The 18,258-nt window shown below is 42.8% G+C and overlaps 1 protein-coding gene across 2 annotated transcripts in view; it reads right to left on the bottom strand.

The window, feature by feature from the left end:
* Positions 1-18,258, bottom strand: part of ARL6IP5 (ADP ribosylation factor like GTPase 6 interacting protein 5) — an 808,776-nt gene that overhangs the window by 7,361 nt on the left and 783,157 nt on the right. Inside the window, exon 2 of one of the 2 annotated variants that reach the window (XM_050781315.1) lies at positions 13,740-13,978. In XM_050781315.1, the coding sequence (XP_050637272.1) occupies positions 13,740-13,915 (176 nt within the window). In that variant the 5' untranslated portion in view covers positions 13,916-13,978. The remainder of the gene's footprint in view (positions 1-13,739; positions 13,979-18,258) is intronic. The other variant, XM_050781316.1, reaches the window with a different exon arrangement.

The raw sequence follows: 18,258 nt of genomic DNA, 5'->3' as shown, positions 1-18,258 counted from the left end.
GGGGGCCGAGGTGGGTGGATCTTTTGAGGTCAGGAGTTCGAGACCAGCCTGGCCAACATGGTGAAACCCCACCTCTAGTAAAAAATAAGAGTGAATGGTGAAACCCCACCTCTAGTAAAAAATACAAAAATTAGCTGGGCCTGGGTTGGGCGCAGTGGCTTATGCCTGTAATCCCAGCACTTTGGGAGGCTGAGGCGGGCACATCACCGGAGGTCAGGGGTTCAAGACCAGCCTGGCCAAGATGGTGAAACCCCGTCTCTACTAAAAATACAAAAAATTAGTTGGGCTTGATGGTGGGAGCCTGTAATCTCAGCTACTCGGAAGCTGAGGCAGGAGAATTGCTTGAACCCGGGAGGCAGAGGTTGTAGTGAGCCGAGATGGTGCCATTGCACTCTAGCCTGGGCAACAAGAGCAAAACTCCATCTCGAAAAAACAAAAAAAAAATTAGCCAGGCATGGTGGTGGGCACCTGTAGTCCCAGTTACTTGGGAGGCTGAGGCAGGAGAATCACTTGAACCCAGGAGGCAGAGGGTGCAGGGAGCCAAGATTGCACCACTGCACTCCAGCCTGGGTGACAGAGTGAGACTCTATCTCCAAAAAAAAAAAAAAAGAAGAAGTAGAAATTTCTATAATTAGTATATTATTTCATAATCAGAAATGAATATATAAAAAAAGGAAATACAAAAATATAAAAGCAGCTGCTCTCCAACCCACAACCCCCGCTTGGCACAGGCCAACCACAAAAGTCCATCTCTACTTGTCCCATCTTGCCAACAACATTAATGGAATTTCAATTGATGAACCACAGCAAAACTGTTCCTTCTCCAATCCAAACCCTGGTTTTCTGCTCATCCTCCAGATCCTCTTGTGCCAGTCTGTAGCACCCCAGTGCCCCAAGCTTCCCCAATACCCAGCACATGTGCCATTCTGTCTGCCCGATTCCCCCCTCCTCTTGGTTCTGTGTTATCTGGGTCTATCTACTTGGCCTCTCTGCACTTTTCTTTCTTCCTATTTGATTTTATCTGGATTATTCCCTGTCTTCTGAGATAACCCCAGAATTGGTCTGGGAAAGACAAAAATTTCCTTATACGACTGAGGAAGGAAAGAATCTAATGAGTCAAAACCACAATCCCCTTCAGCAGGTTGTAGAGAGTGGAGAGTGAATAAAGAGGCCTTGAAACTCTTAGAGATTAATATAACTAATTCCCAGACCACAAAAGATTCTAGGCCAGTGTGGTAGCTCACGTCTGTAATCCCAGCACTCTGGGAAGCCGAGGTGGCAGATGGATTGCTTGAGCCCAGGAGTTTGATACTATCCTAGGCAACAGGGCAAAACCCTATCTCTCAAAATAAATAAATAAATAAATAATAACACCCCACAAAAATTAGCCAAGTGTGGTGGCACACACCTATAGTCCCCACTACTTGGTAAGCTGAGGTAGGAGGATCACCTGAGCTCAGGAGGTCAAGGCTGCAGTGAGCTGTGATTGTGCCACTACACTGTAGCCTGGGTAACAGAGTGAGATCCTGTCTCAATTAAAAAATACAAAGATACTTAGAGAAATTGAGAAATTGTACCAAAGACTACATTATAGTAGGATAAGGGGAGTTTATTTCCATTTGCTTATTTTTATTTTCATATTTTTTTCAATGGCTATGTATTCCTTGATGAATAAAAAAAAAAAAAACCCTGATATTTAAAAATGAACAAATGGAATTGGGGAAAGGCTCCTGAATGTAAAAAACCCTTTTATAAATCCTTGACATTGACCTATAACCTACCCAAATGTTTCTTCTGAGCCATAAAGAAAAGCAAAGATCGGCCAGGCGTGGTGGCTCACGCCTGTAATCCCAGCACTTTGGGAGGCCAAGGCGGGTGGATCACGAGGTCAGGAGATCGAGACCATCCTGGCTAACACGGTGAAATCCCATGTCTACTAAAAATACAAAAAATTAGCCGGGCGTGGTGGTGGGCACCTGTAGTCCCAGCTACTCAGGAGGCTGAGGCAGAAGAATGGCATGAACACAGGAGGTGGAGCTTGCAGTGAGCTGAGATTGCGCCACTGCATTCCAGCCTGGGTGACAGAGCGAGACTCCGTCTCTAACAAAAAAAAAAAGAAAAGGAAAAGAAAAGAAAAGATCACTGGGTACAGTGGCTCACACCTGTAATCCCAGCACTTTGGGAGGCTGAGGCAGGCTGATCACAAGGTCAGCAGATCGAGACCATCCTGGTCAACATGGTGAAACCCTATCTCTACTAAAAATACAAAAATTAGCAGGGCGTGGTGGCAAGTGCCTGTAATCCCAGCTACTCAGGAAGCTGAGCCAGGAGAATTGCTTGAATCTGGGAGGCGGAGGCTGCAGTGAGCCGAGATTGTGCCACTGCACTCCAGCCTGGGTGACAGAGCGAGATTCCATCTCAAAAAAAAAAAAGGAAAGAAAAGACAAGTAAAGATCAAATCAACACAAATAACTCAAATGGAGGATTGAAATTTTGAAATTTAAGGAAATTCCTTTGCACACCCCGCAAGTAGGAGAGGGTTGGCTGGCAGCAAAGCATCAAAGAAGGGCTCCTACTCAGTTCATTCTGGAATACTTATTAAAATAATAATTCATGAAGTGAAGCATATAATAAAATTCATGTCAAACTTTTTTATTTTCCTCTAGACAAGTAAAATACATATTTAAGTTGAGTGCCTAAAGTCTAGGACAAAGAACAATGAAAAATCCAGGCCTAACTCAAGCAATTCCAAATTTGCTTTCACCTGTTCCAGTTGTTCATGTTCAAGGGAAAAGAACACGGTTTGAAGTTCTATAGAACTGGTTTTAGTTCATAATCTGCCCAACAACAAGTCTATAATTAGAAAGTAACCAAGTTTCCAAGATGGAAAAAACTAACAAAGTTACTCTGAGCAGAAATGATTTTCTTCTATATCTGATAAAATGTATACCACTCCAATGCCCTGGCACTTACCTGCACTTGGAGCAAAATAAGACAGATAGACACACATACACATACACACACACACACACACACACACACACACACACCCTCTAGAGATTAACAGAAATTCTCAGAAATTTGGGAACCAGTTCTTGCCTGAGGTGCTTTTTAGTCAACAGTTGGGCTGTTTATCACACTAATCACGACAAACCCCAAAAAACATTTAGGACAAAGCTTTCCACAAATATGCCACCCATCTCTCATGTAGACAACTGCCTCTGGAGTCTGCTGGGTGGAGTTTCACTTACTGGTAGTCCTTCAGTAAGAAAGAGGGCCAGGCACGGTGGCTCACACTTGTAATCCCAGAACTTTGGGAGGCCGAGGTGGACGGATAAGCTGAGGCCAGGAGTTTGAGACCAGCCTGGCCAACATGGCAAAACCCCATCTCTACTAAAAATATAAAAATTAGCTGGGTGTGGTGATGCATGCCTGTCATCCCAGCTATTCGGGAGGCTGAGACACGAGAATCACTTGAAACTGGGAGGTGGGGGTTGCAGTGAGCTGAGATTGTGCCACTGCACTCCAGCGTGGGTGACAGAGCCAGACTCTGTCTCAAAAAAAAAAAAAAAAAGAACAAAGGACGGTGAGAGGGAAGGGAGAAATAGGACCTAGTTTTGCAACTCAAAAACCATTATGTTTTTCTATTGTGAAATTAAAAATATATTAATACATATGTTTATATATTTTAACTATACATATTCAAAATATGAACATGTATTACCCCATTCCAATAAATAATAAATCTTTCCCTATAACAGTTACACATTCTAGGGCAGTCATTTATGGTTGTAAAAAGGTTTAGAATCCCATCAATTTTGTAGCAGTCTTCAAAGATGAATCAGTCTAGTCCAATTATACAGATAACTAAACTGAGGCCCACAGAAGTGAAGAAACATATCCAAAGGGATCCAGGGGAGAAACAAGAAAACAAGGGTGCCAGTTGTGGCAGCAACTCACAGTAGAACCCATTCTGTATTGTTAACCGGCTTTAGGGATTTCCCCCACACTCTAAGTAACCTACTGTAACCAAGGATCATCCTGGAAAATCCCTCTACACTCTCATTTCTCTCTGAAACACGGTGGCTATGGATACAGGTCCTAAACTTGCCAACGTGATTCAGTAGCTATATCTATAGTTTAACCACAAGTTACCGAAAGGGGGAAAAAAAAATCTCACAAAATTTTAGAGCTAGGAAGGATCTTGCTAACCTACCTCATTTTACACATAAGCAAGCTCAGGAATATACAAGTTAATAAATTTGTCCAAGGCCACCAATTGCAAAGTTGGCAATAAAAGTTTGCCATAACAGAAATCCTCGCATCAGCTCAAGGCCACATTTGATGACTCCTGTCAGGTTGCAAGGCCAAAAAGAACCACCAAAGAGGCAGCAAAATATTTCCTGAGGAGTGCAGGCAGCTTTGCACTGAGTTCCAATTTTCTAACCGAAAAAGCTATTTTTGAAGTGTGGTTCCTGAGGAAAGCTGACTCACTGAAAAAGTGGGGAACAATTTACTCACGGTGGACTTCTCTAAATTGGCGATGTTTGTCTGTGGTCCTTAATCAGTCAGAGGGATCACTGCAAATATGAAACCACTCAACCATTTTCTTGCTTCTCATTGTTCTTAAACTAAAAACAGAATTCTTTAAACATTCTACAAGGCCTTGCAGGGTCTGGCCCCTGCTGCCTCTGCAGCCAGGGCCACTGTATATAGTTGTGGAGTTGGTGCCTGGCTGAGGGGGTAAGTGGAGCCTGGAATCCAGGTCACACAGTCCACGAGCCAAGGCCAAAATTTGGCTTAGGTTGTATCTGCTAGGAGAGGAAGAAGTGCCTTAGTAATTAGCATGAGGGAACTCTCAGGGCTAGCAGTTGGCCAACCTGCCAGCTTTGTCACACCATCTCCTGATTGCACCCCCATCCACTCAGGGTTTCTATCTACCCCAGAACTCACCTTGCCTTTTGGCCATCTCAGGGTGAGGTCAATCAGGCAGAGAGGATAGTTTGTGCACAGGCCTCACTCCACCCTCCTTCAAGTCTCAGCTCAGCCAGCCTTTACTCTCTGACCAGAGCCCAGTTCCGTGTGCCTTTTCTTTTCTTTTTTTAAGAAAGGTTCTTCCTCTGTCACTCAAGCTGGAGTGTGATGGCACGGTCATAGCTCACTGCAGCCTCTATCTCCTGCACTCAAGTATCGTTCCTCACCCTTCCGAGTAGCCGCAACTACAGGTGAGTGCCAGCATGCCTGGCTAATTTTTAATTTTTTTTTTTTTTTTAAGATGGAATCTTGCTCTGTTGCCAGGCTGGAGTGCAGTGGCACGATCTTGGCTCACTGCAACCTCTGACTCTCTGGTTCAAACAATTCTCCTGCCTCAGCCTCCCGCACCCAGGTAATTTTTGTATTTTTAGTAGAGACGAGGTTTCACCATGTTGGCCAGGCTGGTCTCGAACTCCTGACCTCAAGTGATCCCCTGCCTCAGCCTCCCAAAGTGAAGAGCGATTTTTGACTGTAGGCATAAATGTGGGCTTTAGACATAAATCAGTCTTGAGTAAATGAGAACAGTGTCTCCTGGGCCTAAGGATCATGGAATAAAACAGATTGTACAGTAGGTTAAAACTGAGCCTGTCTCTTCTGTTACAGAAGGGTCATAGTGAGATTTTCCTAACCAACTGAATTAGGAAGGCCTAGAGGATTTATTGCATTCTTGCCATTTCCTAAATATTTACTGTATCCTGTGTAATTTGGCACAAACTAAACACTCGCATCCAAACCAACCATTGTCTTTTTAGCAGTTGGCATGTTAAAAGTGTTCATACTAAGACATGCCTTAGGAACCATCAGATTTTATTTTGTTTTTAATAAACAACAGGTTGGACTTGGATTAGAAACCATAAATCTGATGCTTCCCACAGTGATAGAGCTTCAAATAATAGTTGTGTACAAAGCTCTGATTAGACTTCATTAAACCCTTTTTAACTTTTCATTATGGAAAACTTCTAACATATACATAGGTAGAGAGAATAATGTGTAATGAATCCTCATGTATCCTCAACATACATGCTTTCAACAATTAGCAACCCAGTTACTCTTATCAATACTTTTCAGGGAACAAAAGTGGAAAGATATTTGTTTACAAACTGTTCTTCTTGAATGATTTTAGTAAATTAAAAAAAAAAAAAAAAAAGTTAGGTGTGCAGTGGCTCACACCTGTAATCCCAGCACTTTGGGAGGCTGAGGTGGGGGGATAACTTGAGGTTAGGAGTTCGACACCAGCCTGGCCAACATGGTGAAACCCTGTCTCTACTAAAAAAAATACACAAAAATTAGCCAGGTGTAGTTGTGCATGCCTGTAATCCCAGCTACTTGGAGGCTGAGGCAGGAGAATCTCTTGAACCTGGGAGGCAGAGGTTGGAGTGAGCCAAGATCCTGCCATGGCATCCAGCTTGGGTGATACAGCGAGACTCTGTCTTAAAAAAACAAAACAAAAGCTACTGAGAACTATCACATGGCAAATTCTTACAGAGCTGTGGAGAGAAGACAGAGGCTGGACAAATGCTAATGAGCTTGGTAACACAGACTTCCTTCCCACAAGTTTCCTGTCTATTTACCCCTCACTAACCCCCAATGTCTGCATTCTTTTTGTTCCTCTGAGACAAGCAGAAGCTGCACCAATGAGATATGAAGCAGATTAGAAGAAGCAGGGCTTTCTGCCTTCCAGGTGTCTCCTTAGCAAATTGCATAATGAGAAGGAAGGCCAGGAAATCCTATCATACATCAATGATGAATGCTTGCAAACCTGAGTTGTTAGCCTGAAGGTGTTGCCTAAAATTACAGGATTCGAAGGCATTCTTAGGAACAGGAAGCCACGCTCAATTCAAGAGACAGAGGACGGTATTAAGGGTTAAGTTTTCTGAAGCTGAGTGATAAGGATAGAATTCATTTGTCCAAAAATAAAAAAAAAAAAAATAAAACATTTCCAATATTGACGCTTAATTAGGTATTAAGTGGGTAGGTCAAGAATGGTCTTGATCTTTTTGAACTGGATTTCCTGTACAGAGCTCTCTGTCCCTAAGCTGATTGAGAGCTTCTCCTCTCTAAGACAGGGGGCCAGGAATCCAAAATACACTCATATATATGCACACTTACCTAGAATCATTGCAAATCCTTACCTAGGGAAAGGAAACAGAAACTACCAACCAAAGGCTGAAAGTAGCAGGCAACATTGGAAAAAAAAAAACAACAGCTGGACGGGGAGGGGAAAGGAGAAGTTAAGATAAATACAGTTACATAAATAGTGTCAAAGGTGTGCCAGGCATACCTCTCGCCTGTCATCCCAGCACTTTGGGAGGCCAAGGCAGGAGGATTGCTTGAGCCCAGGAGTTCAAAACCAGCCTGGGCAACATGGCAAAAACCCTTCTCTACAAAAAAAAAAAATACAAAAATTAGCCAGGCTGGTGGCGCATGCCTATAGTCCCAGCTACTCAGGATGCTGAGGCGGGAGGATCACCTGAGTCCAGGGAGTTAGAGGCTGTAGTGAGCCACGAATGCACTACCATACTCCGGCCTGGGCAATAGAGTGAAACCCTGTCTCAAAAAAAAAAAAAAAATATATATACACACACACACACACACACACACACACACACACACACTCTGTCAGAGGTTATTTAATGAAAAACAATCCTTATTAAAGATTTATTTATTTATTTATTTATTTATTTTTTACATGGGGTCTCACTCTGTTGCCCAGGCTGTAGCGCAGTGGCGTGCGTTCTTGGCTCATTGCAACTTCCACCTCCCAGGCTCAAAGATCCTCCCAACTTAGCCTCCCGAGTAGCTGGGACCACAGGTGCATGCCACCAAGCCAGGCTAATTTTTTGTGTTTTTGGTAGAGATGGGGTTTCGCCATGTTGCCCAGGCTGGTCTTAAACTCCTGAGCTTAGGCAATCCACCCTCCTCGGCCTCCCAAAGGGCTGGGATCACAGGTGTGAGCCACCACTCCTGGCCTAGATAAAGATTTTTAGATTACAATGTTACTGTGTGTTGACAGACCTCTTAAAAGTTCTGTATTCAGAAGAAACACACAAGCCATCAGAGGAAGACAGATGCCAGCTTCAAGAGCAAATCAATGTGCATGGAAGGGCAGGAGAATTCTGGGAGGATTTGGGAAGGCTGGTGGAGTTGTACTCCTGACTGTATCCTCAGGGCCTAGACAGTGTCTGCCACATGGTAGGTGCTCAGTATTTGTTCAATGGAATAGAAGGATCTGAGCTGTGGGTTAGGATAAGTAAAATTTAATAAACCTTTCTCCTGTCTACGTACTCAATGCCTCCCCTATTCCCAACACCTGAGAGATTTGGAATTTGGAATAATAATGAACAGGGGAGATCAGGTAAGTCAGGTTGAGAAGGATGTGTTTATGTAGGTGTGTATTTCTGTAGACTTGCTATACTTGTATACAAATTAATTATCATGTGTTCAGTGTGGTCTTGCTGCCTTTCCGTGAAGGCAGAAAACACAGCTCTCCTATTCTTCACTATCTCCTAACAGTGTCTGAGAAGTTGGTAAGTGCTTCATACTCTTTGTTAATTCAATGAATGAAGCAACACAAATAAGAGTAATGTTGTAGAACTGGTGTTGAAGCTGACTAATCTCAAAAACATTTCCACTCGCTTTAGTATAAACAGACTGCAACTCATTCTATCTATAATCATTTTAATACATTCTGATCCAGAGCATCCCAGGGTTGCCTTACCCTTTTTTTCCTCTACCAACTGGAAACTTGGTTCTTCATCTTTGCAGCATTTAAAGGTATAAACAATATGAACATTTCATAAAACCAGATGCTGGGAGCCACAGGCCTAGAACATATTACAGAGCCACTGAGCTATATTCGTTTTGAAAAGATTACACTAATGCTCTTTTCAAACTTAGAACTACCAGCCTTCCAGAAACTCCTTATAATCTTGAGTAACTGAAAGCATAAAGTAGCAGCTGTCAATTTTACCCTCCTACAAAATCTCCATAGGCCAAATGATCGGGCCACATGGTGAGGAGCTACTTAACTGAGAAAACACGGGTTCATTCCTTCAGCAGCTACATGGTTCTATGTAAATGGGGAGGCACAAATGTATATACACAAGCATAAATGCACCTCTCTTGCTGGAGAAGCAGCAGAGGCATTTTTATATGTTGCAAATTCTGTGTGTGGTTGGTGATTCTAAGGCTACACCAGAAAATATGAGTTCTAACGGCAGAAAAGAATTTTTTTTTTTTGCATACAGGGTTTCACTATGTTGTCCAGGCTAGTCTTAAACTCCTGGCCTTAAGCAATCCTCCCATCTCTGCCTCCTGAAGTGTTGGGATGACAGGTGTGAGCCACTACACCCATCCAGGAAAGAACTTTTTAGAATGAGACAGCAACAGTATTGCAAATGTTGTAAGAGTCAGGGATGCAGTTGAATTTGGTTAATCAAGAGCTTTAGAAAATTTGCAATATGGCTTAAAATGGAAAAAATATTTAACTTCCTATTATTAGCAGCTTTAGTTCCAATTAGCCTGTGACCTCAAGCTTTTATATTTCAGAAAGTTACAGGGTTCAAGAGGATCAGTGGTTCTCCTAGGGGTGTATATCACAATCACTTAGGAAGTTAGAGAAAAAGAAAAAAACAACAGATGCCTGGACCCTGCCAAGAACTATTCATTTTGAATCATGGAAGGTGACACCTGGGCATATAGATATATTTATTTAAATTTTCTTTTGAGCCAGACCAATCCAGTGCCTCTCAGATTTTAATGTACCTATGAATCATCTGAGACTTTTGTTAAAATGTAGATTCTAACCTAGTAGGTCTGAAATGGGGCCTGAGATGCTTCACTTCTGACAAGCTTTCAGGTGAAGGATGCTGCTGTTCCATGGCTCACACACAGTGAACAGAATTCTCCAGCTCAAATCATTTGGCATTCTATTAAGCATATAGAAGTTCTCGTCCACAAGTAGAATGTATCACATGCTTAATACTTAAATTGCAGGTGCAATTAGGTGTTGCCTTTGTTTTTTACTTTGAAGATCACGGTGGAGACTTCTATTGTTTTGTGTGATGTGAAAAGAATATCTTTATCCCAAAACGTCTCACATCAAGGATGCAGAAGGTAAGCTATGGCAACTTCAATCTTAGACACTTTTCCTTCTTAATGTAAAGGATCCAAAGGCATTTCCAGCAAAATGCAAGTTTCCTAACCTGTTATTCACGCTATTCCTTTTAAATAATTCAATCTCTTCTGATCAGAAGTTCAAACACAGATTTATCTCTATCCTAATCCCTCTTAATCTCCATCTTGGTATGGGCAGTTTTTTCCAATGTTTCTGGATCTAGACAGCATTTGCTATGTTCTTCCCTCACCCTTCCTGAAATCTTAAAGATTTCTCTATCCTCATCTAAGCCAGTTTTCAACATTGGAGAGCTGAGGCTACAGCCCTCCTACAATGCCCTTGAGGCTCTCCTCACCAGCAGGGGATGGAACCACTGTTGAACACTCTTTTATCCAGGTCACATTTTCACATACGCTCTACCAAGATACTCTGAGAAACTAGAGAGAAGTCTGTGGAGGATCCAGATGAACAGCTTTCAGCACTGCTTTGACCTACCCATCTACTAGCATCACCGAAAGAGGATAGCTCTCTTTAGAATGAGAAGTGTTCTGGAATCAAGGAAGCTCCCTAACCCTGAAGATGTTTGGTTTCTTCCTCGTGACTCATAGCAAGACAGAATAGTAGTTAAGAGCACAAGCCTAAGTTTGTGACTTTGAGTACATCATTTAACCTCTCTGAGCCTCAGGTTTAATAATTTAAAAAAATAACAGTTTTTAAAAATTGGCTTCTATGACATAATGCAGGTAAAATACTTTGCAAAGTATCTGACACACAGAGCAGTCAATAAATCTTTATTTATATTATTAAATTATAAAGAAAGAAAAGATAACGATTGGTGGAAAAAACTACTGACTGGGTTTACAGTTACACAGAAAACAGTTGAAGGTTATATACCAAACTTTTACTGAAGTATGAAGAAAATTTCACATTTTATCCACATAATTTTCAAATGAACCTTTACTACTAGCCTGTATCTTTTGTAAGTTTTTAAAAATAAGCGTAAGTTTTAAAAACTTTATGGATACTTTTCACTTTTCACTTCAAAATTTTTATTGACAACCGACAACTCTTATTTGAAAGGAAAATGAGGAGGGCCAACACCCCTAAACCACCTGAGTTAGTGGCCTAAGGCACAATACCGACGGAGCTATATTTAGTCAAAGGGCTGGCCCCTGGCCCTCACAGTGAAAAATGGATTCCATCAAAGGCAGCGAGGCTGCCTGAGCTTGTGCCTCGTCTGGGCAGCATACATGTTTGAAAAACATAAACTTTTTTTTTTTTAATTATTATTGGTCTGTGTCAAACTTTGCCCCACATCTAAGTTACCTCAAGAAAATACCTCCATAACTAGATCACCAGATAAGATGCCCTCCTGCTTCACTGCAAAGAGAAAGGGGGAAAAAAAACAACTGATGCAAACCTATTTACTACTTATTGTGTTTTAAAGACATTTTTGGCCAGGCGCGGTAGCCCCTGCCTACAATCTCAGTGCTTTGAGAGCCAAGGTGAAAGGATGGCTTGAGCCCAGAAGTCAAGACCAGCCTGGGCAACACAGTGAGACCATATCTCTAAAAAAAAAAAAAAAAAAAAAAAATTAGCCCGGCACTGTGGCACGCACCTGTGGTCCCAGCCACTTGGCAGACTGAGGTAGGTGGATTGCTTGAGCCTAGGAGGTTGAGGCTGTAGTGAGCTGTGATCACAGTACTGCACTTCAGCCTGGGCAACAGAACAAAACCTTGTCTCAACAGTAAATAAATAATAAAAATTTTTAAAAAGAAATTTTTGGCCGGGCACAGAGGCTCACACCTGTAATCCCAGCACTTTGGGAGGCTGAGGCGGGCAGATCACTTGAGGTCAGGAGTTCGAGATCAGCCTGGCCAACATGGGGAAACCCCGTCTCTACTAAAAATACAAAAATTAGCCAGGCACGGTGGTGCATGCCTGTAATCCCAGCTACTCAGGAGGCTGAGGCACGAGAATTGCTTGAAACCGGAAGGCAAAGGTTGCAGTGAGACGAGATCACGCCACTGCACTCCAGCCTCAGTGACAGAACGAGATTCAGTCTCAATAAAAAAAAAAGAAAGAAAGAAATTTAGTGATCCAGGAAAGCAGCCTAAAGCACAGAGCTGAGGGAAGGTTCAGAAGGCAGCTGCCTCAGGCCTTGGGCCTGCCCCACCCGGCCCTGACTAATTTGTACCTTGGCTGCCACACTAGTTCCGAGTCCACTCAGAGCCTGTGCCCCCTACACACCAAGCCATTCCCAGAGTGCAATTCCTTAAGAATTCCTTAAGCAAGGCAGAAGAAGGATCTGTACTGTCGTCTATAGAGTCCCACATGTGAGCTTCCACCTCGGCATGGGGGTGACTGCTGTGAACCATACTCGGAAACTGTGAAGTCTCCCCCTCTCTTCTGTGCTGTGTGTTTGCTCCTTTAGCTTCTCAACAACTGCCAGGAGCCCCTGGGCCAGAATTCAAGTCTGATTCATCTTGGTGTGCTTGGAGCTTGGCATGGGGCCAGGCACAGAGAGGTGGCTCAATGTATAAGCCAACTAACTGTGAGCCAACTGAAAAGCCACCCTGTTCACCCTTTCCCACACCGTTCAAGTGTGAATTTCTCCCTTTTCTCCCAAGCCAGCTTGCTCCTTCTTCCCTCTACCTCTGCCCTGAAATAGAAATGTCAGACATTTAAGGGCAAGTGTGTCCTTTATAAAGTCTGAGGGTGACTTTTTCTTTAAAGATGCGTAGGAGATAATCAGCAAGATTGAGAATATCACCACCCATCCTGCATAAGCGAGAGAAGCATTTCTTAAAGGGTGAACTACAAGGAAAGGTGGTTTCTAGGAAAGCAGGTGTACACGCAGTCTTAATACAGGATACTTTGTAAGTACCAGGTATTGAAAAGGACTTCTGATATATTGAAACCCCAGGCTAGGAAGCGAAGGCAGAGAAAGTGACCACGCCTGGCCACTGCTGGAAGAAAATGCCAGAAGGCCATCTTCTCAGAGTCATGGCAGCCTTCACCCCACAATGGGAGATGCGCCACCAGGAGACACCCACCCTTTTGATCCCAAGCTCAGCTTTACTGTACAGTGTGACTGGCATTAGGCAGAGAAACCAACAAAGTGCGTCGCCACTTGGTTGCCCTTTTTACACTACCCCGGGTCCACACCCTGCCGTCCTAGCCAGCCCCAGGGTAGGGTTACACCACTTTCCTTTTTCTTCTTATTTTTAAAAGACGAGGGCGCTACAAATATCTTTCCAGCAAGAGCCCGATCCTGGCACGGGGGCGGGGGGTGGGGGGCGGTGCGGTGGGGGACCTCTCATTTTTCTTCCCCGCGGTTGGCAAATTTTCCCCGTCCTCTTTCCTCAAGGGGCCCCCTCAAGTCTTAGCCCTTGGTGCAGAAAAGGGGATCCCAGGTTACCGCGGCCTCGCCCTGCGAACAAGTTTCCACTGGCTTGGCCGCTTGCAGAATTGCCAGGGCAGGCGCTGAGTGCGGTCAGAGAGCCTCTCTACATCCCGGAATCTTGCACCCCGAGGCCCCTCTGTGCTCTCCCCAGATCGGTGTCCCGGGTAGGGGGACCCCACTTACCCCACAACGGAAATCATCATGGCAGCCACCACCAGGTAGTTGGTCTGGTAATAGAGCAGGTTGCTCACCACGCGGTTGTTCCATTTGGAAATGTCCCTGAAGTCTGGCCGGGCAAAGCGATCGGAACCCGGGAAGAAATCGTCCCAGGCGCGGAGTGGGGCGATATTAACGTCCATGTTCTCAGCTTCGCGTTCTTCGCCTCAGGAATCTGGCGGCGGCGGCGGCGGCAACCGATCAGCTGAGCTGAGTTGAAGAGTTGACAGCGGCTCTGTCTCGATCGGCTTTGCGGTTGGCAGACAGCAGAGCAAAGGAAATTGGGAGTGGGCGGGCGTGTTTGCTCCTCTTTACTTCTTGATTGGCTCTTGGTTGGGTACAGGAAAACAGGGACCTCAAGACAAAACAAGGGACTGAGTGCAGAATAGAGATGAAACGACAGAAAGCAATCAGCGGAAATCCTCTGTCTGAAGCGAGGTGGCAATGCCTTCTCTAGCAGTCCGAATACCAGCTGCCTCCTTTGAAATACCTTTTTTGAAGGTTTACCTGGGAGTGTGTTCTCTGACTTACAGAGAACAATTTTGGCAGCTGTGCAGATGCCAATCTAAGTGAAATGAAATGGAAGGCAACTATAGTGTTACTGGAGAATGAGCTGCTGTTGAAAACTAAGTCTTACTAACCTCTACACATCTGAATGCAATTCCCATGTTTTCTCTGTTTCACCATGAGTCACTATGTGTGAAATCAGATTGGCAAAACGGGAAAGAAGGTCATATAGAACAGAAGGGCTGGTTTGTTTTTTTCACTTCTCTTCTTTATTCTCCATCTCTGTTCTCTCGAGGCTAAATTGTTGGACTGCTGTGCCATTCTGATAAAGTGATAAAGTAGGCACTCTGGCCACTTCGGTCCTCAGCTGGGCACGTTGCTTACATTTTAAAGCAAACAGTTGTCTGCAGTGAACTAGCTGTTATGCATCTAGCATTTTCTGGGCAGAAATATGCATTCCACTTCAGAAGTTTTCTTAGTTTTATTGCAATATTTGGTGACAACTTTCACTGAGGGACCACAGTATATTCATAGATAAGGTGATGTTTAGTATCCCAGCCCAAAGAACTGGCAAAAGATGTATTCGTTGTAAATTCTCTTCTAAGCTTCCAAAGGGTCATCTTTTTTCAGTTAAGGGGCTGATTGGTATAATGCATGAAAAAAAGTAGTTTAATTGTATAATGTAATAGGTAGAATTCTAAGGTGAAGATTTCTAAGATAACAGAGTCTCTAAGCCCACAAGTGGCTTAGACAAGGTGAATTCACTCTACTCAGATCACCAATTTTTGAAAACTTGGAAAGTAATGCAATATACTAATGCAAAGTCTAGAAAACATAATTTAATTTTCCTTATTGATTTAGAAGACAGTTAAGAAGCTTACAGTGACTCTAAGAAATTACTACTACTACTGGTGTTTAGGAAAGTTTGGTGATCGCATGGAATTAATGCTGACTAAGATATATCTTATATGCTGCTTTTTGAATAAAGTTTAAAATGTGAAATATTCCTGAGTGCTCATGTGTTCTTGATTCTGGAAAAATGGGATGGTGTGAAATCAGAGAAAGCAAAATTAGAGTCCCAGCTCCTTCCTCTCTGGCAGGTGACTTTGGATAAATTACTTAATCTCTCCCAGCCTCAGTGGCTTCATGTGTAAAGTGGGGATAATGGAACATTTGCCACATAGGTGAGGATAAGTGAAGGAATGTATAGGAAATGCTTAGTGTATAATAAAGGTTCACAGTTATATGTTACTATTATTGTTATTAGTAATAGGATAGCCCACGATTCATGTCTGCTGTTAATAGTGCTTTAATCTGATTTGTTTTCTATGCTTTCATTATAAACATCTACTGACTTTTCTCTACCTTGCTCCAATTTTATTGTGGTGGTTGTATCCGGGTAGGGGGAAAAGGCTGAGAACATTCAGTACAATGCCAACAAATATTTCGAGTTCTTTTGAGGCTCTATGAAAGCACTGTGGGGTATTTTTTCTTTTTTTAAAGAGGAGAAAGATGTAATCCTGCTCTGCCTTCAAAACTCCTGCAATCCAGTGGAAACACTAGTTAAATATGAGATGGTGAGAGGAGTGCTAAATAGAGATGCACCGAGCCTCAGTTATCAGTTACAGGAAGTCAGAGGGTGTGGAGGAATTCCCCAGGGCTTCAGAATGTCAAGCAGCATCACTGTGTACAAGCTGAGTAAATCATCTTGGTCAAGATGAAAGTGGGAACTCTAGTGAGGCCCCACACCTGTTGGTGAGATTGATGAGTATTAGAAGCTATGACCAAGAACTTTATCTTCCAACTGCTCAGAACTGCATGACCAAAAGCTGTCAAGAGTATATTAGTAACAATATGATTACTCCTTGATCACAGACAATTGATACCCAAGAAATAGTTATTTCTCTAAAGAGGTTTAAACATAAATAAAGAAATTCTAAAAAGACAGAGAAAGATGTTTATAGCATGATTCCCTTCTGCCTCCCTCCCAAAATGTTAACCCTGTGTCTCTCTTTGGGGTGTGAGAGATTTTTTTTTCTCTAAATATTTCTACCTTTGTTAAATTATTTTAAATAAAAATGAACACATAATGAGTCATTACTTTTTCCAGTAACTGTTTGAAATGCTATTAGTAGCAGCTCTTTGTTAGTGTTCATTCCGGGGAGGGAGGGGTCAGATTAACTGTAGAGGTCTTCCTGGAGCTTTAATTTATTACTATCTTTAGAGACAGGGTCTTGCTATGTTGCCCAGGCTGGTTTTAAACTCCTGGGCTCAAGCAGTCCTCCCACCTCAGCCTCCCAAGTAGACAGGATTACAGGCATGGGAAGCCGAGTCCTGCTTCGTGGGGCTTTTATAATGGGATGGTGTGTCTAGATAGGATCATTCAGACTGTCTGTTTAAAAACCATGGCAGATAGTCTAATTGTTTATGATCTGTTCCATTTGAAGTAAAATAAATCTGTTGAAGGTTTTGCTTGCATGTCTCTGTTGCTTTCATTCCTGGCAAGGGCAGATGGCTATTTGTAATCCGTCAATCAGTCTAAGCCAGTGAGAGCGCCTGGTGTCATTTATCAAAATACCACCATGGTGAGTCAGGGTGTTAGTCTCAAAGCAAGCAGATGCAGGGCCAATGCCTTTGCAGACTTCTTCATCTGCTAGCTGTATTCTATCCCTAGGCCTCAGATTCCTCCCCTGTGAAATGGGTGAGACTGGACTAGGTGGCCTTAAGGTGCCTGCTGTTTTTCGCCATCTGAGACAGTTGTAATGCTCACTACCACTAATCAAAGGGTATCCAGTATTGTTGGGGGTTCAGACTACAAGAGCCCATTTTGATAAGCACTGAGGTTAAATCTTCAGTGAAACCATCTGTGGAGTTGTCTGGCCAAGAAAAAATGGTTTCATAGTTGATGCTGAGACACGTGATGCAGAAGGAGGCTGGTATCTCTTGATATGGACTGTGAACTCTACTCCCACACTCACTGCCTGGCACTGACTTTCAGCTCAATGAATGCTATTGAACTGAACCTAATTGAGGGACCATAAAGGACAAGCTTTCCTTAAGGTTCACTGAAAACTAGGACAAGAGGAGATTAAATATCACAGTGTAGTAACGGCAGCTACATTTACTGAGTACCCATCAGGCTTTATGTACCCCATTTCAGTGGCTCTCAAACTTTACCAGGGAGAATAACCCCAGGCTTTGCAGAAGGCCAGGGACGGGGGTGGGGAGGAGGGTGGTGGGGGTGGGGGAGGAGGGGGGGCTGAAAATTTGTGTAAAAAAATTCCCCAGTGACGTTGATCAGAAACTGTATTTTCAGAGCCACTCTGGATTTGACTTAATTACCAGTCTCACAAGGTGAATAGTGTTATGCCTACTTTACAAATGAAGAAATAGAAGTGTCTAAGGGTCTCATAGGTCATAACTGCAAAGAATTTAAAATCAGTTACTTTTGATTCCAAATCTCATTCTTGTCCCACTCCATAAAAGGAGATGTGTGTGTATGTATATATATACATTTTTGAACATGATCATTTCCCTCTACCCAGCCATTCAGATTCACAGTGTATATTTGTATTTCTGACTCTAGAAGAAAATAATTGAAACTTTTATTTTTTGATTTTTGTGATTGTTTTCCTTTATACTTTTTTCTTTGTATCTAAATATACACATTTGTCTCAGGAAAAAAGTTTTTAAAAGTCATTTCGTTTCCGCTGAACTTATCAAACAGAATGTGACATGAAAATATTAATGCTGATTTGTACAAAGAAAATAATCTCCCACCCTACCACTGTAAACTGATTTAGATAAATTTATTATTCAAGTGAGTACTTATAAAGGCAAAGACTTTGGAACCATCCTGAAAAGCAGAAAGTGAAAATTTTCCTTGATCTTTGCCCCCGGAGGAAAGCTGTGGCATATTGGGATGGTTCTTCAGGAGTTTTTCATAGAATATACCAATATTTTATATAATTACGTATTA

Source organism: Macaca thibetana, chromosome 2 (assembly GCF_024542745.1).
Source record: "Macaca thibetana thibetana isolate TM-01 chromosome 2, ASM2454274v1, whole genome shotgun sequence".
NCBI classification, from domain to species: Eukaryota; Metazoa; Chordata; class Mammalia; order Primates; family Cercopithecidae; genus Macaca; species Macaca thibetana.
The sequence above is the reverse complement of the archived record's forward strand: the minus strand, read 5'-3'. Positions and strand labels throughout refer to the sequence as shown.